Source organism: Anser cygnoides, chromosome W, assembly GCF_040182565.1.
Source record: "Anser cygnoides isolate HZ-2024a breed goose chromosome W, Taihu_goose_T2T_genome, whole genome shotgun sequence".
NCBI lineage: Eukaryota > Metazoa > Chordata > Aves > Anseriformes > Anatidae > Anser > Anser cygnoides.
The window spans coordinates 5,243,808-5,269,286 of NC_089911.1; the positions used below are offsets into that span (position 1 = coordinate 5,243,808).

Genomic DNA, 25,479 nt, shown 5'->3' on the forward strand with positions numbered 1-25,479 from the left:
GTGTGCTCAAAAAAAATGGGGGGGATGACGGAGATGACGACTGCTGATCTAAAAAGATTTTAAAACAATCGTGTATGTGTATATGTGTGTATGTGTATATATATGTATAGAAATACATGCAAAAACACATGGGGTTTGATAAAGCTAAGTAAGGGTTTGGGTGGGTGAGAAATACCCTTGCTTGACTCCTCTGAGTTCATGTCCCATTTTTTCTGTTTCCTGGTTTTTTGTTTGCTGAAAAGTATCTGATTAAACTTTGAATTTTCACTCCTGCCTTACTTGAATGAATCCAGCGCATTCATTTGTATGCTATCCATGTGTGGGGGCTAATTTAACAATTGATTTATAGGTGAAGCTAAAGTCTTTTTAATGTGACTTTTTTTTTTAAATCCTGTTTTCTTAGCCATTGTGTAATATCCTGCTATCTTCTAATTGCAGCCAATCAGATGATGATTCTGGGTCAACATCGGCTTCTGGATCTGGTTCAAGCTCTGGAAGCAGTAGTGATGGAAGTAGCAGTCAGTCAGGTAGCAGTGACTCTGAGTCTGGTTCAGAGTCAGGCAGTCAATCAGAATCTGACACATCTGGAGAGAAGAAACAAGTTCAAGCTAAACCACCAAAAGTTGATGGATCTGAGGTAAAACAAGACATGAACCCTTTCTGGGGAAAAAGCACTGTGCAGAGTAGCTTCAAGAGCAGCCTTTATTTAAACGAACAAACAAAGCATTTTTAATTAGAATTTTAACAAAATTGGGTTAGTGAATATGCATGCTTAGCTCTCATAATCACTGAGCTCTTAAATTCTCATGTTTGTACATATTTAGTTAGCTATTTTTGTCATGCAGAAGCACCTATTAACTTATTGTATATTTTTCAAGACAAAGTGACATTATTTCTAAAATTTTATTTAAGTTGTTTCTCTAGTGCTTAGTTTCTTCATATCAATAAGTCATTGTACAGCAATTTCAGGCTTACATACGTTTTGTTTTCTGTATGGGGAAAAGTTTGCTAAAATTAGAAATAAAGTGTTATTTAGAAATCTCTTAAATCCAGCGGTTGAAAATTACCCAAACTCTCCTCTGTTTCTCTGTGACATATGGCCTTAATTTGAATGACAGACCATATCTATGAAAGGTAATAAAATATTCACTACTGTAAGATTCAAAGACTGTTAAGGATTCTCTTATTTTTTTGTCCATGTACTTCAGTATTCCCATATGAAGCAAACACGTATCAGCTAAGCAGCCTGAAAAGACTTATCTGGATCAGTTTAAAAGTTTACTTTACAAACAGGGAGTATTTTTTTTATTTTTTAAAATTAATAAAATTGAGATACTTCTTTAAGGGACTGGGGTATCTCTCCTGTGAGGAAGGGCTGAGAGAGCTGAGACTGTTTAGCCTGGAGAAAAGGTGGCTCAGGGAGGATATTATCAATACCCAAAGGGAGGGTACAAAGAGGACGGAGCCAGGCTCTTTTCAGTGGTGCTCGGTAACAGGACAAGAAGCAGTGAGCACAAACAGAAACACAGGAGGATCTGTCTCAACATCACGAAACGCTTTTTTTTTTCTTTTCTTCTTTTTTACTGTGTGGGTGATGGAGCAGTGGAACAGGTTGCCCAGAGAGGTTGTGGAGTCTCCCTCCTTGGAGATCTTCAAAAGCTGTTTGGACATGGTCCTGGGCAACCTGCTCTAGGTGTCCCTGCTTGAGCAGGAGGCTTGGACCAGATGACCTCCAGAGGGTCCCTTTCAACCTCAACTATTCTGTGATTTTAATAGTGATGCTGCTCATGTTAAGAAAAGTAAATATGTGGTAAACTGTAAAGTTTCAACATGTTTAAGTGACTCTTGTATCTGAATTCCAATTCAGTTTTGGAAGTCCAGTCCAAAATATACTTGCTGTGCAGGGATCAATAATGCTCAAGAAACAACAACAGCAAATGATAGCCTCATCAGGCAGTGGTTCAGAAGAGGTGAATAACATATAAGTTACTTTATTAAAGTCTAAACATCCATGTCTCATTGCCCCATATGTTAGAATGAAATTATGTAAAGCCAAGTTGTTCTCTTGTGTGTGTGTATAAAAAGTCTGTATTTAGTCTATAAAAGTAATGTTCAAATAAGTGACATGCATATAAGGAAACAGAAAAAAAAATCTTTGCATGTTTTCAGGTAAGTTGTGCCAAAATTAGAGTAGTCTAGATTAGTATTTTTAGCTAGATATACTGTGATGTATGGACAAAACTTTCAAGTCACGTAGTACTAAGTTTCATTGTATTTCTGCATTCTAAGTTCAATAAAGACAGCTAAAATACTAAAAGACTTTCTCATCATTGTTTCTATATATAGTTCCTGCAGTTTTCAAAAAAAAAACAAACAAAAATCCCACAAGTCTATATAGAGTAGAAAACTAGATTTTCGCAACTTCTGTAACAGTCATAAAATAATTATTGTATTTTAAGACCCATACCTTAATTTTAGCAATTTTTAAAACCTAAAGCATAGGCTAAACAGATGTTGACTTTGTGCAGTATGAACATATTTCAAGGACATTAGTGACTGTGAATTAGAATTACATATAAAGCAGATTTTCATATTTCCTTTGTTATTAAAAAAAAAAAAAGGTAAGCATTGAATCATAGATCCACAGAATGGTTTGGGTTGGAAGGGACCCTAAAAATTGTCTAGTCCAACCCCCATGCCATGAGCAAGGACACCTTCCACTAGATCACGCTGCCCAGAGCTCCATCCAACCTGACCTTGAGGACTTCCAGGGATGAGGGCATCCACAATTTCTCTGGGCAACCTGTTCCAGTGCCTCACCACCCTCACAGTGAAGAATTTCTTCCTTATATCTAATATATCTTTCAGTTCTCTCTTATATCTCTTTCAGTTTAATACCATTACTACATGTGCCATCACTACATGCCCTTGTAAAGTCTCTCTCCATCTTTCTTATAATCCCCCTTTAATTATTGAAAGGCTGCAATAAGGTCTCCCCAGAGCCTTTTCTTCATGCTGAATAACCACAGCTCCCTCAGCCTGTCTTCATAGGAGAGGTGTTCCAGCTGTCTGATCATTTTTATGGCTCTCCTCTGGACTCACTCTAACAGGTCCACCTCTTTCTTGTTCTGCAGACCCCAGAAATGGATGTAGTACTCCAGGTGAGGTCTCACAAGAGTGGAGTAGAGGGGGAGAATCGCCTCCCTCAACCTGCTAGCCATGCTTCTTTTGATGCAGCCCAGGATAGGATTGACTTTCTGGGCTGCAAGCGCACACTGCTGACTTACATCCAATTTTTCATCCACCAATACCCCCAAGCCCTTCTTTGCAGGGTTGCTCTCAATCCATTTATAGCCCAAGCTTTGTTCATGTTTGGAATTGCCCTGACCCAGGTGCAGCGCCTTGCGTTTGGCCTCGTTGACCTTCATGAGGGTCATGTGGGCCTGCTTCTCAAGCGTGTCAAGGTCCCTCTGGATGGCATCCCTTCTTTCTCTTGTATCAGCTGCACCACTCAGCTTGGTGTCATCTGCAAACTTGCTGAAGTTGCACTCAGTTCCACTGTAGTTAGTGGGATCGATCATTTGATTCCACTATGGTCACAAGTCTTTACTTATTACTATTTAATGTTGTGTGGTGTTTTTTTTTTTTTTTGGTCAAGTCTAGCTGCTCATCATTAAAACTAAACAAAGGAGTTAATCATATAGAGTTAAAATGTTAATTTACAGCTGTTGAGCTGTTGCTAAATACTCTTCCTGAAAATTCTTTTTCATTGTAAAAATGATGTAAACTTATTCCCCATTAGATTGGTTTTAGGATTTTTTAAAGATAATTTTAAAGAAAATTTTAAGGTTTTTTTTTGGTTTAGGAGTAGGAAGAGAAGAAACATACCTAGTTCTGAAAAATTTCTTATTCATGTTTAAAGGTGAGAGAACTCTCAAAGGGCAGGAAATTTTATTGAGGCTTTTGATAGAACTTAAATCTTGATTTATTAACTTCCAGCAGTTTAAACATAGACTATACGTAGGCACAATGATTATTTTTTAAGACTGTTTTTTGTGGTATCTTCTTGAGTTCTAGTATATTCACAGATGGAGAAATACAGAATCAATAGTAATCCCAATCTTACTCAATATCAGTGAGTATACTGGGGGGGGTGAAGAAGATAAGATATGAAAAATATGATTTCAGTTTGAAAGTAGGAGCTGAATTATCTTTTTAATAGTAAAAACACTTCATTCTTTTTGTGATAATGAATCATATATGTTCTTTATTTCATCTGCAGGATTTATCGAGCAGTGAAGATTCTCCAGATGACTCATCTAGTGAAACCAAAAAGAAAAGACATAGAGAGTAAGTTATTTTTCATAAATATCATCATTTTTTGTTATGGCAACATATGCTTGTAATTACCCAGACCACTTCTCTGCACTTGAAATAAATAATCTTGTGCTTCTTGATTTTGAGTGATGTTTTAGAATATTTTAAAATAAATACTCTCAAAGGAACATATATATATCATTATTCATTTCTGAGCAAAAGAGACTGTATTACCTAAAGCGTTGTTAAAGAATATTCACCAGCAATTTTTATTTTTAAAATAGTCATATTTGTGGCATATTTTTGAGCTGAAGCCTTTAAAAATTATTGAAGAAATGCGAAATTGCTTAAGTAGGTTGTCTAAGATAAAATTTGTTGTAATTCCATAGTCCATGCAAAGTTTTTAAACACTTCAGAAACAAAAGTTCCAAAAATTACTACAGGTTTGACAGTAATTAGCTTTATTGACTACCCAAGACACTTTAATTGAAATTGAGATGGTTTTAAGCTGTAAATCAAAAAGTTTATGAAAAAGATTATACCTTCTCATTGCCACAATGAGAGGAGAATAAACTTAATGACCTTGGAAGGGTGGGTGTGTCTGTTAATGAACAGTATATAGAAATTGAATCATTCTCTCTTCTTCTTCAGTTAATGAATCATCTCAATATTCAGGGTTGTCAATATGATGTCTTCAAGAAATGATAGTTGAAAAAATAAAAATAAAAAAAGCTTGCTATGCAAGATGGTACTTCTATAGTGATGAATTGGTTTTTATAGTTCACTGTTACTTAAGAATGTGATTACACCTAAAAACATACTCTGTTATAGGAAATATATATTAAGTTTAGAAACTAGTAACCAAATAATCTCATATATCCAGTGCTTCAATTTTCATTTCCAACTGTTTTGAACAAGTATGTTTGCAGTTTTATGACATGCAGATCAGATTTCTCTATATAACTTAGTACAGGATCAAACCATAGAGTATGGTGTTTTATATATTGTCTATATCATAGAATCATTAAGGTTGGAAAAGACCTCCAAGATCATCTGGTCCCAACCATCCCCTTACCACCAACATCACCCGCTAAACCATGTCTCTAAGCACCACGTCCAACCCTTCCTTAAACACCCCCAGGGATGGTGACTCCACCATCTCCCTGGGCAACCCATTCTAATACCTAACTATTCTTTCTGAGAGGAAATGTCCCCTACTTTCCAACTTGAACCTCCCCTGGCACAACTTGAGGCCATTCCCTCTAGTCCCATTGCTGGTTGTCTGAGAGAAGAGGCCGACCCCCAGCTCCCCACAACCGCCTTTCAGGTAGTTGTAGAGAGCAATAAGGTCTCCCCTGAGCCTCCTCTTCCCCAGACTAAACAACCCCAGTTCCCTCAGCTGCTCCTCTTAGGACTTGTGTTCTAGGACCTTTTGTTTTTGTTTTGAGGTCTCAAAAAGGCAGAATAGAGAGGGACAATCACCTCCCTCGACCTGCTGGCCACTCCTCTGCTGATGCAGTCCAGGATGCAGTTGGCCTTCTGGGCTGCAAGCGTGCACTGCTGGCTCATGTCAAGATTTTGTCCACCAGAACCCCCAATTCCTTCTCTGTAGGGCTGCTCTCAATGAGTTCTTCTCATTGTCTCATGTCAGCAACCTTTCCCTCATCCACCAGGCGGGTCACTTGGTCATAGAAGGAGATGAGGTTGGTCAGGAAAGTCCTGCCTTTCATGAACCCATGCTGACTGGGCCTGATTCCCCCATTGTCCCGCAGATGCTGTGTGTTTTCATTCAAGATGACCTGCTTCATCACCTTTCCTGGCACCGAGGTCAGGCTGACAGGCCTGTAGTTCCCTGGGTCCTCCTTATGGACCGTTCTTATAGATGGGTGTCACAGTAGTAAGTCTCCAGTCATCTGGGACCTCTCTGGATGACCACGACTCCTGATAGATGATGGAAAGCGGCCCAGCAATCATATCTGCCAGCTCCCTCAGCACCCTCAGGTGGATCCCATCTGGCCCCATGGACTTGTGACAGTCCAGGTGGAGCAGCAGGTCTCTAACTGTTTCCACCTGAGTTGTGGGGGGTTTCTTCTGCTCCCTGTCCCAGACTTCCAGGTCAGGAGGCTGAGTACCCTGGGGATAAGTGGTCAGACTAGTAAAGACAGATGTAAAGAAGCTCAGCCTTTTCCTTATCCTTTGTAGTCATGTTTTCCCCTGCATCCAGTAAAGGATGGAGATTCTCCAAATAAATACAGATTGTGTAGCTGCATGAGGTTGGGGGGGTTGTTTGGTTTGGTTCTTGTATTTTTGTTTTGCTTTGGAGGGATGTTGTTTGCATGTTTCTTAATTTACTGCTTACGGAAAAAATATTTCAAGGAGATGGATGATTTTATAGCATTTCCAAGATACACATATGTATTGACCACAATAAAAATGTAATTTCTAGAACCAGTGCATATTCAAGTGAAAGAAGGGTTGAAGTACTGAATCTTAGGCTTTGTGATTGTAAATTTAATGAAGAGGCCTTTGAGTAATATTCTAGTTCTTGAAGGACTTCAGTACTGTTTGAGCATCTGTGGTGGTTTTACCCTGCTGGACAGCTGAACTCCCCCACAACCGTTTTCTCACTCCTCCCTCTCAAAGGGAAAGGAGGAGAAAGTATGATGGAAATGGCTCAAGGGTTGAGATAAGGACAGGGAGATTGCTCGCCAATTACCGTCACGGGCAAAACAGACTCAGCATAGGGAGATTAATATAATTTATTGCCTATCACTAGCAGACTAGAACACTGAGAAACTAAAAGCAAAATGAAAACACCTTTCCCCCTCCCCATCCACCTTGTTCTATGTCCTCCCCCTGAGCTGCACAGGGGAACAGGGAATGGGGGTTGCAGTCAGTCCATAATGCTTCATCTCTGCCTCACTTTCACAGTCACTCTCTTCCTGTGTCTCCAATGTGGGGTCCCTCCCATGGGATGCCATCCTTCCCGAACTGATCCTGCATGGGCTTCCCAGAGGCAGCAGCTCTTCAAGAACTGCTCCAGTATGGGTCTATACCATGGGGTCCATCTCTCAGGAGCAAACTGCTCCAACCTGGGTCCCCCATGGGCGGTAGCTCTGGCCTGGAGTCTGCTCCTGCATAGGCTTTCCATGGGCTGCAGCCTCCTCCAGGCCAGATACACCTGCTCCACTGTGGGCTCCTCCACAGGCTGCAGAGTGGAAATCTGCTCCACCATTGTACACCATGGGCTGCAGAGGGACAGCCTGCTCCACCATGGTCCTTACCACAGGCCGCAGGGGAACCTCTGCTCTGGTGCCTGGAGCACCTCCTCCCCCTCCTTCTTCACTGACCTTGGTGTCTGCAGGGTTGTTTCTTACTCCTCTCTCCCAGCTGCTGTTGCACAGCAGTTTTTTTTTTGTTGTTTGTTTGTTTTTCCCTTTTTAAAATTATGCTCTCACAGAAGCACAACCAGTGTTGCTCATTGGCTCAGCTCTGGCCAGCAGCAGGTCCCTTTTTCTGGTGGCTGAAATAGTCTCTTACCTAACATGGGGCAGCTTCTGGATTCTTCTCACAGAGGCCACCCCTGCAGCCCCCCTGCTACCAAACCCTTGCCATGTAAACCCCATACAGCATCTTGGTCAAAGACCCCTAAACCTGATAATAGATGGTAGTATAAAGATTTAGCAACCTTTCAAGAATGCATGCCAGACTCTCCCTTCCCCAAGCTATTAATATTAAATATGCTTTTGTAAACTTGGAGTCATAGAATAGCCCGAGTTGGAAGGGACCCACAAGGGTCATCGAGTCCAACTCCTGGCTCCACACAAGACTATCCAGAAATCAAACCACACATCTGACAGTGTTGTCCAAATGCTTCTTGAACTCTAGCAGGCTTGGTGCCATGACTACTTCCCTGGGGCACCCATTCCAGTGCCCAGCCACCCTCTCAGTGAAGAACCATTTCCTAATATCCAACCTGAACCTCCCCGATGCAGCTTTATGCTCCCTTGCATAGGTACGCTCCCTTGCGTCTTATCAGTGTTCACCAGAGAGAAGAGATCAGTGCCTCCCTCTGCTCTGCCTTGTGAGGAGGCTGTAGACTGTGATGAGGTCACCCTTCAGTCTCCTCTTCTCTAGGCTGAACAAACCAAGTGACCTCAGCTGCTCCTCATACGTCCTGTCCTCTAGACCCTTTACCATCTTTGTAGCCCTCCTTTGGATGCTCTCTAATAGTTTCATATCTTTCTTTTATTGTGCTGCCCAAAACTGCACATGGTACTCAAGGTGAGGCCGTATCAGTACAGAGTAGAATGGGACAATCACTTCCTCCAAATGGCTAGCTCTGCCGTGCTTGATGCACCCCGGGATATGATTGGCCCTTTTGGCTGCCAGAGCACACTGCTGACTCATATTCAACTTGCTATCAACCAGAACCTCTGGATCTCTTTCTGTGGGGCTGCTCTCCCGCCTTTCATCCCGCAATCTGTGCATATATCAAGGGTTGCCCTGTCCCAGGTGCAGAATTCAGCACTTGCTCTTGTTGAATTTCATACGAAATTTCTCAGCCCTCTAATTTGTCAAGATCTCTATACAAGGCCTCTCTACCCTCAAGGGAGTCAACAGCCCCTCCCGATTTAGTATCATCCGCAAACTTATTTAGTATACATTTGAGTCCTGCGTCCAGGTCATTTATAAAAACATTGAAGAGAACTGGCCCTAAAATGGAGTCCTGCGGAACCCCACTAGTGACTGGCCACCAGCCTGATGTAATCCCATTTACTATAAACCTTTGAGCCTGACCCGTCAGCCAATTGTTCACCCATCGTATTACGTATTTATCTAGCTGTATGTTGGACATTTTGTCCAGAAGGATACTGTGAGACACAGTATTGAAAGTTTTGCTGAAATCCAAAAAGATTACATCTACTGGCTTCCTTTGGTCAACTAGATGGGTAACCTTGTCATAAAAGGAAATTAAGTTAGTTAAGCAGGACTTCTCCCTCATAAACCTGTGTTGGCTATGACCAACGACTGCATTGTCTTTTAGGTGTTTCAGGAATCTGAGGTAAGATACTGTTGATCAGTGGGTGCTTCTTTCTTGTTGCAAATGGATCATCTCAGCTAAGCAGCAGCACAGAGATACTGCCACTGGAAGTCACAAGTGGCTTACTCATATCTTGTATGGGTGTGAAGTACTGATCTGGGAGCTCAGTGAAGGCTTTTGGGAGCCAGTGCCTTTCAGATTGCCTTGGTTCAAGTCTTTCTGTGTGTTTCTCATATCTGATTCTGCATTATTTTTGGTTCCTGTGCCAAAGTTGCTGATTTCTCACATGAGGCACAATAAACATAATTATCAGAGAATTTTGGACTCTACAAAATATAATTTTAAGGGGGTTTATGATTTGAGCATAGGTAAGTTCCAGTAAACATGTATCTTTTCAGCTAAAGTCTTAAGTGCTTTTTTTATGTCAAGTTAATTCATTTCTTAAAGCTGTAATTTATACAGAAATCCAGATTTTTTTTTAATTTACATCTTGATAATAGAAAACAATTCAATTCCCTTTGAAGACTTTATGCATTTTTACCCATCTGTTATCCATTCATGATAATTTTCTGTTCTTTCTGCTGAAATAATGATTGTAACATTTTTATTTCTATGGAGAATGTTGAAATTAAAGCAGCAAACCCGTGGTGAATACCTGATTATAAAAGAAAACAAAACTAATGTGAGTTACTGTTTTGTCTTTCAATATGTACAGTGAAGACTGGCAAATGTCTGGGTCAGGGTCAGTATCGGGAACTGGTTCTGATTCTGAATCAGAGGAAGACAGAGAGAAAAGCAGTTGTGAAGAGAGTGAATCTGACTATGAGCCAAAAAACAAGGTCAAAAGCCGGAAACCTCCAAGGAGGTAAGAAGTCTCACAGTTTGGATACTCTAGTACTATTTCAAATTAGAAATTGAGTATTGTACAGGCAAATGAAAACATTAATACATTTTACAGAAACTGAAGACTAAGCTAGAAAAGATGTTATCATACCAGTGTTTTGTGTTGAATGCCTCTGTACTGTATCTGAAAGTGGTGTAACTGAGCAGTCATAAAATATATGTATTTAGAAACAAATACAGAAGGCTTGTGGTTGTACATGTTGAAACCCCGCTGTTCTATTTTATTGTTTTCAAGAATTAAGCCAAAAAGTGGCAAAAAGATTGCAGGACAGAAAAAGAGGCAGCTTGATTCATCAGATGATGATGATGACGATTATGACAAGAGAGGATCTCGTCGCCAGGCAACAGTCAATGTTAGTTACAAAGAAGCTGAAGAAGCTAAGACAGATTCTGATGACTTGCTGGAAGTTTGTGGAGAAGATGTCCCGCAGCCTGAAGAAGATGAATTTGAAACTATAGAGAAGTTTATGGATAGTCGAATTGGCCGAAAAGGAGGTATTTTTTTTAATCAGTGTTCTTAAGATCACAGAATCACAGAATGTTAGGGATTGGAAGGGACCTTGAAAGATCATCTAGTCCAATCCCCCTGCCAGAGCAGGAACACCTAAATCATGTCACACAGGAACGCGTCCAGGCAGGTTTTGAATGTCTCCAGAGAAGGAGACTCCACAACCCCCCTGGGCAGCCTGTTTCAGTGTTCTGTCACCCTCACCGTAAAAAAGTTTTGTCTCATATTTAAGCGGAACCTCCTATGTTCCAGCTTGCACCCATTGCCCCTTGTCCTATCATTAGATGTCACCGAGAAGAGCCTGGCTCCATCCTCCTGACACTCACCCTTTACATATTTATAAACGTTAATAAGGTCACCCCTCAGTCTCCTCTTCTCCAAGCTAAAGAGACCCATCTCCCTCAGCCTTTCCTCATAAGGGAGATGCTCCACTCCCTTAATCATCCTTGTGGCTCTGAGATGGACTCTCTCAAGCAGTTCCCTGTCCTTCTTGAACTGAGGGGCCCAGAACTGGACACAGTATTCCAGATGCGGTCTCACCAGGGCAGAGTAGAAGGGGGGGAGAACCTCTCTTGACCTACTAACCACACCCCTCCTGATACACCCCAGGATGCCATTGGCCTTCTTGGCCACAAGGGCACAGTGCTGGCTCATGGTCATCCGGCTGTCCATCACGACCCCCAGGTCCCTTTCTCCTTCACTGCTCTCCAGCAGGGCAGTCCCCAACTTATACCGGTGTCTGGGGTTGTTCTTGCCCAGATGCAGGACTCTACACTTGCCCTTGTTATATTTCATTAAATTTTTCCCCGCCCAATTCTCCAGCCTGTCTAGGTCCCACTGGCTAGCAGCACAGCCTTCCGGCATGTCAGCCACTCTTCCCAGTTTAGTGTCATCAGCAAACTTGCTGACAGCACTCTATTCCCTCATCCAAGTCATTGATGAATATATTGAACAATGCTGGTCCCAGTACCGACCCTTGAGGGACTCCACTAGATACAGGCCTCCAACTCGACTCCGTCCCATTGACCACAACCCTCTGGCTTCTTCCCTTCAGCCAGTTCACAGTCCACCTCACTACCCGATCGTCCAGACCACACTTCCTCAGTTTAGCTGCGAGGATGCTGTGGGAGGCAGTGTCAAAGGCTTTACTGAAATCAAGATAGACCACGTGCACTGCCTTTCCATCATCTGTCCACCTGGTTATATCCTCATAAAAGGCTATCAGGTTGGTCAAGCACGACTTCCCCTTGGTGAAGCCATGTTGACTGCCCCTAATGACCCTTTTATCCTTAATACGACTAGAGACAATGCCAAGGATTAGTTGTTCCATCACCTTACCAGGGATGGAGGTTAGGCTGACCGGTCTATAGTTACCCGGGTCCTCCTTCTTGCCCTTTTTGAAGACCGGAGTGACATTTGCTTTCCTACAGTCCTCAGGCACCTCTCCCATTCCCCACGACTTACCAAAGATGATGGAGAGTGGCCTAGCAATGACTTCTGCCAGCTCCCTCAGCACCTGCGGGTACATCCCATCAGGACCCATGGACTTATGGATGTCCAGCTTGCTTGATCGGTCCTTAACCCAGCCCTCATCAACCAAGGCAAATTCCTCCTTTATTCCGACTTCCTGTGGGGTCTCAGGTGTATGGGGTTCCTCAGGACAGCCTCCGGCATTATAGACAGAGGCAAAGAAGGCATTCGGTAACTCCGCTTTCTCTTTATCTTCTGTCACCAGGGCACCCACCTCATTCATCAGTGGGCCTACATTGCCTCTAGTGTTAGTTTTATCCACAGTGTATTTGAAGAAGCCCTTTCTGTTGTCCTTCACCCCTCTTGCAAGGTTTAATTCTAGGGAGGCCTTAGCTTTCCTAGTTGCCTCCCTACATCTTCTGACAACAGCCTTATATTCCTCCCAAGTGGCCAGTCCCTCCTTCCATGATCTGTAGACTCTCCTCTTCCACTTGAGTTTGCCCAGCACTTCCCTGTTTAACCATGCAGGTCTCCTGGCTCTCTTTCTTGACTTCCTACCTGTTGGGATGCTCTGTTCTTGAGCTCAGAAGAAGCAGTCATTGAAAGCTAACCAGCTATCTTGGGCCCCTTTTCCTTCAAGTACCTTGTCCCATGGGATTTCCCCTAGCAAATGCTTGAAAAGGCCAAAGCCGACTGTACTGAAGTCCAGGCTTGCAATTCTGCTCGGTATTCTGTTCCTGCCACATGAGATCCTAAACTCCACCATCTCATGGTCGCTGCAACCAAGTCTGCCTTCAGCCTTCACTGCTTCAACCAGCCCCTCCTTGTTAGTGAGGACAAGATCCAGCAGCGCTCCTCTCCTAGTTGGCACATCCACCATTTGCATCAGGAAGTTATTATCAATATACTGAAGGAACCTCCTGGACTGCGGATGGCTGGCTGAGTAGGCCTTCCAGAAAATGTCAGGGTAGTTGAAATCCCCCACAATAACCAGGGCCTGTGTTCTCGAGGCTGCTATCAGCTGCCTGTAGAAGGCCTCGTCAACTTCCTCATTGTGATCTGGTGGCTTGTAATAGACACCCACAACAGTATCCCCCATGCCAGCCTGCCCCTTAATTCTCACCCACAGACTCTCAACTCGCTCCTCATCCGCCCCTGAACAGTACTCAATACAATGTAGTTGCTCTCTCATGTAAAGAGCAACTCCGCCACCTCGCCTTGCTGGCCTGTCTTTCCTGAGCAGGACATACCCATCCATGACCACATTCCAGTCATGTGAGCTGTCCCACCATGTCTCTGTAATTGCCATGAGATCAGAGATCATAGTCTCCTGACTGAACATGGATTTCTAATTCCTCCTACTTATTCCCCATGCTGCGTGCATTGGTGTACAGGCACTTCAGGGAGCGAGCTGAGCACGCCAATTTCACCCTAGGGGGGTGGGAGGCCTCCCAGTCTTCCTCACTGTTAGAGTGCTGCCCCACCTTTGCAAGCCCAGCTACAACCCCATCCCCCTTCAGATCTAGTTTAAAGCTTTCCAAATGAGCCCTGCTAATTCCTGTCCCAGAACCCTTTTGCCCGTGAGATAAACCTTTCCCACGTATTACTGTCAGGCCTGGTGTCTTATAAAACCAGCCATTATCAAAGAACCCAAAGCCCTGCCTGTAGCACCAGTCATATAGCCAATCATTTATGGACCAAATCCTTCTATTCCGTCTCACGTCATCACCCCAGAACAGAAGGAGGGAAGAGAAAATGACTTGCGCCCCAGACTCTTTCACCAACTGTCCCAAGGCCTTGAAATCTTTCTTCATTCCCCTCAGACTACAGGATGCAGCTTCCTCCCCACCTATCTGAAAAATCAGTAGTGGGTAGTAGTCTGTGGAGTGCAGCAGGTTGGGGAGTATCCTGGTGATATCCCTGATCCAGGCTCCAGGAAGATGGTGGAGTACATTGTGCAATGTAAATGTCAGTTGTTCTCAGCTGTAGGTCACCTGCGATGTTTGTAAACAATAAGTTTAAAAATACCAGGGAGTCATCTTGTTTTTCATACTCATATGTGTATGTTTCTTTTGTAAGCTTTATAAAATAAAACATAGAAGAACTTACATAACTAATGCAAAAAGAAAAAAAATATGTGGAAAATAGCTCTATATTACACAACTGCATACCATGCTGTTAAACTACTATTTGTACAGTTTATTGATTACATGATAGGTATAAACTGTTTATACTGAGGCAGAGAAAGTAGACTGGATAGGGCATCTAACCAGTAGGCTGAACCCTAAAGGATGGTATTGGGAAGGCTGAAGCACTGAGATGGTGATTTCAGGTATTTCTGTATAATTAGTCTCAATACAATACAATGGATGGTGGAATGGCTACAAAGTGCATCTACGATTTCAGTAATGTGCTTGGATATGAATTTCTAAAATTTTATGAATTATGATAGGGGTCTCATTTTCAGTAGCTGATAGGATGCAGTATCCTACTTAAGTGTTTTTTAGTCTGAAAATTAGGGTTCAAATCATAGAAAATTTGGCCGCCCTCACACTTCAAAACTGCCTTTCTTCATGGGATGTACCTAATTTCTAGAGTTTCCGATATGCCACAGAGCTTGCACTCTCTTCCCTCTCACCTTCCTTCTCCCATACTGTCCTAAATGCCACTGTATCTTTACTCCAGCCCCTTACTCAAATGCAAAGTATCACTGCTGTGTTAAAAGCCTTTTGGACAAGGCTTCTTATATTCTGTATGCTTAGATGTTGTTACTGTTTGTGCTGTTCTTTGTTATTGTCACTCTCTGTTGCTAGATCTAGACCCTGCATCTGGTTGGGTCCACTTCCTTTCTTGGCTCTTCTCACAGAAATGAGCTTGTTTACAGATGAAGAATACTAGCAGCAGTAATACAGACTGAATGTAATTAAAATTTACTCCACATAAAATTCCAAATGCAGGGGGGAAAATGTAAAAAGAGGTTAGGAAGACATAACACAAGATCAGTACATCCCAATGAGCAAGAAATCAGACAAAAATGTTGGGAGGCCAGAATGAAAGATCGAGGAGCTCCTGGCCAAACTAAAACATAAAAAGGAAGCATACAGAAAGTGGAAGCAAGGATGGGTAACCTGGGAAGAATGCAGAAACATTGTCTGAGCATCCAGGGATGAGGTTAGGAACGCCAAAGCCCAGATGGAATTGAATCGGGCCATAGATGTCAAGGACAATAAGAAGGGCTTCTGTAAGTACATTAGTGACAAAAGGAAGGCTAGGGAAAATGTGTGCCCATTGCTGAACAAGATGGGGAACCTGGTTACACGGGACAGGGAAAAGGCCGAGGTACTGAATGCCTTCTTTGCCTCGGTCTTTACCATCAAGACTGGCCCTCAGGAATCCCAGGTCCCAGAGACCTGGGGGAAAGGCTGGAGGAAGGAAGATGGACCCATGGTGGGAGATGATCAGGTCAAGGAATACTTAAGCAAACTGGACATTCATAATTCATGGGCCCTGATGGGATGTACCCACAAGTACTGAGGGAGCTGGCAGATGTCCTCGCAAGGCCACTCTTGATAATCTTTGCTTGATCACGGTGACTGGGAGAAGTGCCTGAAGACTAGAGGAAAGCAAATGTCACTCTTATCTTCAAAAAGGGCAAGAAGGAGGACCCTGGGAACTACAGGCCAGTCAGCCCCACCTCGATGCCTGGGAAGGTAATGGAGCAGCTAATCCTGGAAACCATTTCCAGGTACATGAAGGACAAGAAAACCATCGGGAGGAGCCAGCATGGATTCACCAAGGGGAAGTCATGCTTGACCAACCTGATAAGCTTCTATAATGATATGACCAGCCTGATGGATGAGGGGAGAGCAGTGGATATAGTCTACCTGGACTTCAGTAAGGCCTTTGACACTGTCTCCCATAAGATCCCCATAGACAAGCTGTTAAAGTGGCCGTTGCTGGATGGGCAAACAGCGAGGTGGTTTGAAAACTGTCTGAATGGCTGGGCCCAGAGGGTGGTGGTCAGCGGCACAAAGTCTAGTTGGAGGCCAGTAGTAACTAGGGGCATACTGCAGGGGTCAGTACTGGACTCAGTCCTGTTCAGCGTTTTCATTAATGATCTGGATGATGGGGCAGAGCGTACCCTCAGCAAGTTTGCAGATGACACAAAACAGAGGGGCGTGGCAGATACACCAGAGGGTCTTGCTGCCATCCAGAAGGACCTGGACAGACTGGAGAAATGGGCAGAGAGGAACCTCATGCAGTTCAACAAGGGGAAGTACAAAGTCCTGCACCTGGAAAGGAACAACCCCAGGCACCGGTACATGCTGGGGGCCACCCAGCTGTAAAGCAACCTTGCAGAAAAGTCTATGGGGGTCCTGGGGGTCACCAAGTCGAGCATGAGCCAGCAATGTGTCCTTGCAGCAAAGAAGGCTAATGATATCCTGGGCTGCGTTAGGCAAGGTATTGCCAGCAGGTGGAGGGAGGTGATCCATCCCCTCTACTCAGCATTGGTGAGGCCACACCTGGAGTTCTGTGTCCAGCTCTGGGCTCCCCAGTACAAGAGAGACCTGGATCTACTGGAGAGAGTCCAACAAAGGGGCCACAAAAATGATTAAGGGACTGGAACATCTCTCCTATGAGGAGAGGCTGAGAGAGCTGGGACTGTTTAGCCTGGAGAAGAGAAGGCCCAGGGGTATCTCATCAATGTCTATAAATACCTGAAGGGAGGATGCAAAGAGGATGGATCCAGGCTCTTTTCAGTGGTGCCCAGTGACAGGACAAGAGGCAATGGGCACAAATGGAAACACAGGAGGATCCGTCTCAACATCAGGAAACACTTTTTTCTTTTTCTTTTTACTGTGTGGGTGATGGAGCAGTGGAACAGGTTGCCCAGAGAGGTTGTGGAGTCTCCCTCCTTGGAGATCTTCAAAAGCTGTTTGGACATGGTCCTGGGCAACCTGCTCTAGGTGTCCCTGCTTGAGCAGGGGGCTTGGACCAGATGACCTCCAGAGGGCCCCTTCCAACCTCAGCCATTCTGCAATTCAGTTAATTGTTTTTATAGCTTCCATAGTAATAATTGAATAGTAGGTTTTTCAGGTTGCAAGGCTGATCAAGCCGAATGTTAAATATCTATTATATGCTCAGAGATGAGAAGAATATAGTAAAGATGGCATCAAGCAGTCCTTGTGGAGCGTTCCCTGGGGTTCACTAGAAAAACTAGGGGCAACAAGAAAATTCTAATAAGAAAAGATGAGGTACTGTAGGTTCGATGCAGAGTTTTTTGGTTTCTGTTTTGATTCTTTGGAATATTTTTGCATGTATTAACTTAGTTTCATCATAATATTCAAATAAGAGGAGTGACATAAGTATTGTAGGTGAAATTAATCAAGGTACATGCTTAGGTAGAAACATCAGATTGTTTTCTGCAGTAAATTTTTTACTGTTTAATTTATGGCAGTGCATTCTTAATCAAGCCTAATGGTGTGGTGTCTTATTCAGCCACTGGTGCTGCAACCACTATCTATGCAGTCGAGGCAGATGGTGACCCAAATATTGGTTTTGAAAAGTCAAAGGAGCCAGGAGAAGTTCAGTATCTTATTAAATGGAAAGGTTGGTCACACATCCATAATACTTGGGAAACTGAGGAAACCCTGAAGCAACAAAATGTTAAAGGAATGAAGAAACTGGACAACTATAAGAAAAAGTATCAGGAAACAAAACGATGGTAAGTGTTTTTATAACTACTTCCATGTTGCATGTTTTGTAACAGTATAGATGTTTTATTGTGTTTATGTATGTTCCGTTGCCTCTTTACGAAGGCATATCAACTGCCTTTACAACAGGAAGACAAAATATAAGTTGAAGCTTCCCTAATACTTATGATCCTGTAACATTCTGAGCATTCCAAATCTGGTTGAGAAAGTGAGTATACTCACACCTTTTGTAAAATCAGGCCTCTTAAGGAAGCAGCTTTTGCACCTAGACTTTAATGCATGTTATAAATGAAGTTTTAACAAGGTGAGTGGTGAGTTTTCTGGTTTTGTTTTAAATCTTACCTTTTACTAGTTTTGTCATTGATTGTACTTTGATCAGAGTTCTTCAGGAATTCCTGCAGAGATTATTAAAAATAAAAAGTAAAGAAAAAAAGAACTGAAATTCCTAAAGCACTCAAAACTTTACAGCATTTACTTTTTTGGCTCAAACTTCCTTTAAAGCCTCAGAACCAAGAACTGAAGAAATCCTTATGTTTTAGTGCTACCTTTTTGTGTTCAATTTTATTAGTGTGTTTAATATAATCTGTGAATGCTGGTGGGATTTTTAGCATCTCATACTCATAAGATGGATTCTTATTACCGTGAACCATCATTAGTGCTGTTTCACGAAAATACCACGTGAAGTATACTACTCGCTGTTGAGAATAGACATTGTAAATTATCTGCATAACTAGTACAAGCTGTAGCTGATAGAAATGTCTCTTAATTTAGCTTTCTCAGGCCAGATGCAACACTTCTATAGCAGGAATTTCATTGAGTTGTAGTTCCTTCAAAGAAGCTCTCTAAGCAGCATTCCCATGATGTTTACATTCAGAGCTTTAGAATTGCCGCATTTTCTTAGTTTTATAACTACATAATGTAATAAATGCTGTAAATAAATTTCCATTTCAGGCTGAAAAATGCTTCTCCAGAAGATGTGGAATATTATAACTGCCAGCAGGAACTTACAGATGATCTACATAAACAATATCAAGTAGTGGAAAGGATAATTGGTACGTGACAAACTTGCAGACGGAAAACGGTGTTGAGAATATTCTGTGTTCGTTGCTTTCACGTTGCCTTTATAGTTAAGAAATTTAGGTTATAAATATCCCTAACAACTTAAGGCAAAACAAAATCTGATAAAGAGAAAACTCATTGTACTGTCTTTGCTGTGAAACTAGTTCATGTTGTCTTATCACTTAAAACGAGTGCTTTCTTAAAATACAAAAGGAAAATATTGATCTGGTATCTCTGATACATTTCTGCAGCTCATTCAAATCAGAAATCAGCAGCTGGTTATCCAGATTACTATTGCAAATGGCAGGGTCTGCCTTACTCAGAATGTAGCTGGGAAGACGGTGCTCTCATTGCCAAAAAATTTCAGGCATGTATTGATGAGTATTTTAGCAGAAATCAGTCCAAGACCACTCCATTTAAGGACTGCAAGGTGAGTGTGTAATTGCAATGGATTTATACAGTTGTGATAATTTTAAAAAAGAAAAAAAAAGTTGAAGTATTTTATGCATCCTGAGATTAGATGCTAATTATAAAATATTTTTGAAGGTTGTTCAGAATAGTAATGATAGCTATATTTATATATGAAGTAAGTATCATTATTGAGAATAGTTTTTTGTAGATATTGTTCCCTGCTTCTTTTATTACCGTTCAAAGATGGAATTTGGTATTCTTAGTTTTTTTAAAAGTATCCTCTGTGAAAGAGTTAATGTCACTTCTGTTGTGGAATTTAGTTCAGCCATCAAGCTCCTTTCAACTTGCAAGTGAGTTGATGTTGTATGGCCTAGTTGTCTGTGATGAATAAACGGTAGAATTGGTAACTCAACAAATTTCTACTGCTAATTTGTTTCTATAGGAAAACATTTTGGTAACTTCAGTCAGTAGCAGGACTGATGCTCAGTTTGCTTTTGACAGATTCTTAAACAGAGGCCAAGGTTTGTTGCACTAAAGAAGCAGCCATCTTATATTGGAGGACATGAGAGTTTAGAGTTAAGAGATTATCAGTTAAATGGACTGAATTGGCTTGCTCACTCATGGTGCAAGTAAGTATAGTCTCAAATGAGTTTTGCTGTTTTTAAATTGTAAGCATTTATAAAACTTTTTTTTTTTTTTAGAGGGAATAGTTGTATTCTTGCAGATGAAATGGGTCTGGGAAAAACAATACAAACAATTTCTTTTCTGAACTACCTGTTCCATGAACATCAACTGTATGGGCCTTTTTTGCTGGTCGTGCCACTTTCTACCTTGACATCTTGGCAAAGAGAGATTCAAACTTGGGCTCCTCAGATGAATGCTGTGGTTTACTTAGGAGATATAACTAGCAGAAATATGGTGAGTATTTCTTTGTATCATTGAAAAAGCTTAGTGGTAAAAAGCAAGACTCATTTCATGTTCCTGTCTTATGCTAATCTCCAATATTTTGATTAATAATGAGCAAATACTTATTTGAAATATTTTATGTGTTTAAAATGCAAATTAAAAGCTTAAATTTTGTTCTGATATAAATGTATGTGAAAGATTCCCTTCCTGCTTAATAATAAAAACGATTAAAAATGCAACCTTGCATTTGAAAATAAATTGTCTTTTGTCATGCAATTATTTAGGTCCATAAAATAAAAATAAATATTTAAGTATACCAGCCACAATTTTAATTCCTTCTCTGAAATGAGGAATGTAAGTAACTTTTAAATTAAAAAAAAAAAAAAAGTTTTGTGGAAATTTTGTCATTTTTTCAGAAGTTTAAATTAATAGCTTGAGTACTGTGTTCCTGTTTTGTGATCAGATTATTGTATGTCACTTAACATTTATATTGCTGTAGTTCTTAAAGTCATACTGACCAATAAGACTGTTTTTCTTCTAGCTTACAATTCACTTGATTCTTTTTGTAGATAAGAACTCATGAATGGATGCATCCACAGACCAAACGATTAAAATTTAATATACTTCTAACAACTTATGAAATTTTGCTGAAGGATAAGGTAATCACACTTATTTCTTCAGGGTGATTAAATGAGTTTTACATTTGACAAATGTTTTTGAGTTGCACATATTTTGGTTCTGGATGTGGAGTATGACAACTTTGCTTTTAGAAGTATGACAGTGAAGTGTTCTTTTTTTTTTTTTAAACACATTTAGATTTTCTGTATGTGTGGTGTGGCTTTCTTCCCCCCCCCCCCCTTTTTTTTCTCCATATCAGTTTGCTTGGGCTTCTCATTACTGTAGTAATTTCTTCACTTCTCAAAATGCTCTACTTCTTTGTAGACTATCATCCAGGAACTGAAAAAAAAACAAACCAACCCATAGCCCCAAACACCTGTGATTCACAACTCTGAAATCCATGTTTTCTTTGTGTGTGCAGTAGTATGTATATTCTTACTATTTCTATGATGGTAGCCCGTAGAGTTATTGTTAATCCTAATGGCATATGAAAATTTTAACTGAAAGCCAAATGAGTGGAACTTCTTTACTTCATTTGTTTGTACATACTGGAAAGAAGAGAGTATATTCTGATTTTTTTTATTTTATTTGAAAATTTATAGATCAACTTTATTTAGCCTTTTTCTTTCCTTTTAAACTTGGGATGCTTCCATAACCTTTTGTTGAATCCTGCAAACATAAAAACTATAACTGATGCTAAAAATGCATAGGTGTCCATATGGTATTAAAATAAAAAAGTGATGGGATTTATAACCTCATGCAAAATGTCAGAAATTCCATAATATATTAACTCGTTTAATGTCTTCTTCCCCCACCCCAATTTCTTTAAGTCATTCCTTGGTGGTCTGAATTGGGTGTTTATAGGGGTTGACGAAGCTCATCGTTTAAAAAATGATGATTCCCTTCTGTACAAGACTTTAATAGACTTCAAGTCTAATCATCGTCTTCTTATTACTGGAACCCCTCTGCAAAACTCCCTCAAAGAGCTTTGGTCTTTGCTGCACTTCATCATGCCAGAAAAGTAAGGAAGAGTTTTACATGATTCTTTTTATTTATTTATCAAGTGTCTTATGGTGGAATATTTTAGTGATTGGAGAATCAACAGAGGTAGAGAATTGCATTGTGAAACAGTTTAAATATCTTATATAAAATAGATGTACATACTTTTTCATACTATTTCTGATAAATCGTTCTGGTAGCAGTTGCTGCTTTTTCTGTTTTAGCAGTCCACAAAAAGGGTGGATTGATATATGGGTCAGGTCCCTGAAAAGACGTATCTTAATCTAAAAGGAAAACCACATGGACTTACTGTATGGAAACAGAATGGGGCTGAGGATGTCTTCTTTTCTGTGTTAGTACCATTAATGAGAACAAGTTTGTACCATGATGCCCGATATGCAGTAGTTCAGTCAGGCAGCCTTATGGTTTGCATACAATACGTTTATTATATTGACATTATTCTGTAGTGACCTCTGTTTATATCTGGAATAAATGAGAGCACGTTCCTTTCAGATATCTTGTGAATACAAATCACTGTAGCTCCAATTTCAGAGCTATGCATTACACTGACTTCTTCAGAACCTTACAGTCCATTTTCTTAGTCTGTTAGCACATATCAGAGGATAATCAAATTTCAGCTAGACCATCCAATCTGCAAAAAGTATGTAAAGTGGTCTGTTCTCTTGCACTCCCCCCAGCCATGCAACTTTTTTTTTTCATGCTGCTCTTGAGAAATATAATAATGGAATTTCTGTAACCTTCTACCTGGGTTTCCATGCAGAAAAGTAAAATGCAGAGCTTTCATTGGAGAAATTAAAATTCAGTAGTTTGTTTTGAACTTTCATTTTGCAAAAGTGTTTGGAAACTTCCATTCTACTATTTGCAGACAAAATGTTTAGAATTTCTTGTGAGATGAAAATTCAGAAATTTATTGAATGAAACAGAGGGGAGTGGGGAATGAGTCCATATGCGTTTGTGTGCATGTGGTATATTTATGGGTTTTATGTGTTCTGTTTCTTGGCTGTTGCTTCTTCAGGTCATTCATACTATGTCACTATTCTCCCTTTATTCTTTCTTATGTTGAAGGTTTTCTTCCTGGGAAGATTTTGAAGAGGAGCATGGCAAAGGGAGAGAGTTTGGTTATGCAAGTCTTCACAAAGAACTTGAACCGTTTCTACTCAGAAGAGTTAAAAAAGATGTAGAAAAGTCTTTACCTGCTAAGGTTGAGCAAATTTTGAGGATGGAAATGAGTGCATTACAGAAGCAATATTACAAGTAAGTAATGACACTTTTAAAATCCCACTATTTTAATTAGATGTCTGTATGAAAAGTAATGAAGTGTAATAGTTCTCATGATGCAATTTGAAATGATATTTTGAGAGCTTACCATTTATGGAAATATGACATGTTAGAAATTACTTCCACTACACATTCTATATCATAGGTGGATTTTAACCAGGAATTATAAAGCCCTGAGTAAAGGTTCAAAAGGCAGTACCTCAGGCTTTTTGAACATCATGATGGAACTCAAGAAGTGTTGTAACCATTGCTACCTCATTAAACCACCAGATGATAATGAATTCTATAATAAACAGGAGGCCTTACAGGTAATACCACCTTGTTTTTTAATTTATTTTTATAAAGTTGTTTTCCATCTCTAATATACATGCAGTAATTTTATAGTGTTCTAGCAATTTATTGGTTCTTATTAAAGTATATTAATAGAATTATATAATGTTAATATTTAATATTAATAAACAAGTTCTCTATTAAATGTACATCCTGGGTTTTACAGGTAAGTGAATTGTTTTTTATTTCTTAGCTAGAACTGAATAATAGAGAGATCAGTACTAAATAAAGCATCTCTGTGCAAATGCATGACTGGCAAAGCACCAACAGTCCATGTGATAGCAGAAAGTGATCTGCAGAATCTCTTCAAGCTTTTTTGTAAACAAACACTGTTCGCTGCATGCCTGCAAACAACCAAACTGAAAGGAAATAAAAGTAATAAACATCCAAAGCTTAGTCTGATTTTTATTGTTATAAATGAAAATACCTGTAAGCATCACTACTAAAGATGATTTGTGATTGTTTTATTTTTTCTTCAGGGTTTTGTTGCATTTTTTGTTTGTTTGTTTGCTTTGTAAATGTTAACCAATCTTTGTACTTGTATTGAGTTCATGTCGCAAGGTTTTGGTAGCAGGGGGGTTGCAGGGGCAGCCTCTGAGAAGAGACCAGAAGCTGCCCCAGGTCAGATAACAGCTTACTCCAAAAGAGACCCACCACTGGCCAAAGCTGAGCCAATGAGCAATGCTAGTTGCACCTCTGTGATAACATATTTAAGGAAGTTTAAAAAATGCTGCACATCAGCTGTGAGAGAGACGAATGAGAAAATGTGAAAAACAATCCTGCAGACACCAAGGTCAGTGAAGAAGGGGGAGGTGCTCCAGGTAGCCTGCAGAGAAGACAATGGTGAAGCAGGTTGTCCCACTGCAGCCCTTGGAGGACCATGTCAGAGCACATATCCACAATGCAGTCCATGGAGGACCCCATGCCACAGCAGGTGGATATACCCTGAAGGAAGCTGCAGCCCATGGGGGACCCACACTGGAGCAGTGTGTTCCTGAAGGACTGCACACTGTGGAGAAAACCCATGCTGGAGCAGTTCTTGAAGAACTGCAGCCTGTGGGAAGCCCACGTTGGAGCAGTTTGTGAAGGACTGCATCCCATAGGCGGGACCCCACACTGGAGCAGGGGAAGAGAGTGACCGTGAAGGAGTGGCGGAGATGAAGCGTTATAGACTGAACGCAATCCTCATTCCCTGCTCCACTCAGGGGGAGGATGTAGAAGAGGATGGATTGGGGGGAAGGTTGTTTTTAGTTTGCTTTTAGTTCTCACTGCTCTACACTGTTATTAATTGGCAATAAATTAAATTAATCTTCCCCAAGCTGAGTCTGTTTTGATCATGATGGTAACTGGTGAGTGATCTTCCTGTCCTAATATCAACCCATGAGTTCTGTTGTTCTTTTTTTTTTTTTCATCATACTTTCTGCCCTTATCCTGCCAAGGAGGGGGAGTGAGAGAACGGCTTGGTGGGCACCTGGCAGCAGTTTATACCAACATAAATATTTCTAATGATCAATTGTTTTTTTCTGTAAGCTTTGAAGTTCATAATTTCAAGACTTTCCCAAAACTACTAGATTGTGCAGTGACAGCTTGTGATTTCAAGGTGTTTTATATTATAAAGTGTTTCTCAAAGCTAAAGGGTATTTAATTTACAACATGGCATACTCTAACTACCTAAATTATAATTAAACTCTTTAGAACTGTTCAGCCATTATTTGTAATAATTGCATATTTTTAATAATGATTTCCTTGGCTCATCTGAATAAGCTTTGCTAACTCTTATTATGAATGATACATCCTTATCATTTCAGGCAAAAGGAATAAAAGCACCTAACTCCAGTTTTTTTTATTCTACATAATTCTATCCTGAGCCTCTTCACCTTAAAGAGGCCTAATGTTTTCAA

The 25,479-nt window shown here is 40.8% G+C and overlaps 1 protein-coding gene across 5 annotated transcripts in view; it reads left to right on the forward strand.

The window, feature by feature from the left end:
• LOC136788698 (chromodomain-helicase-DNA-binding protein 1-like) overlaps positions 1–25,479 on the forward strand; it is a 75,715-nt gene that overhangs the window by 22,005 nt on the left and 28,231 nt on the right. For all 5 annotated transcript variants that reach the window (XM_066987324.1, XM_066987326.1, XM_066987327.1 and 2 more), the window contains exons 4-16: positions 439–637; positions 4,283–4,350; positions 10,077–10,226; positions 10,500–10,759; positions 17,742–17,967; positions 18,908–19,008; positions 19,267–19,445; positions 19,928–20,055; positions 20,128–20,344; positions 20,902–20,991; positions 21,781–21,971; positions 23,036–23,224; positions 23,394–23,556. In XM_066987324.1, the coding sequence (XP_066843425.1) occupies positions 439–637; positions 4,283–4,350; positions 10,077–10,226; positions 10,500–10,759; positions 17,742–17,967; positions 18,908–19,008; positions 19,267–19,445; positions 19,928–20,055; positions 20,128–20,344; positions 20,902–20,991; positions 21,781–21,971; positions 23,036–23,224; positions 23,394–23,556 (2,161 nt within the window). The remainder of the gene's footprint in view (positions 1–438; positions 638–4,282; positions 4,351–10,076; positions 10,227–10,499; positions 10,760–17,741; positions 17,968–18,907; positions 19,009–19,266; positions 19,446–19,927; positions 20,056–20,127; positions 20,345–20,901; positions 20,992–21,780; positions 21,972–23,035; positions 23,225–23,393; positions 23,557–25,479) is intronic.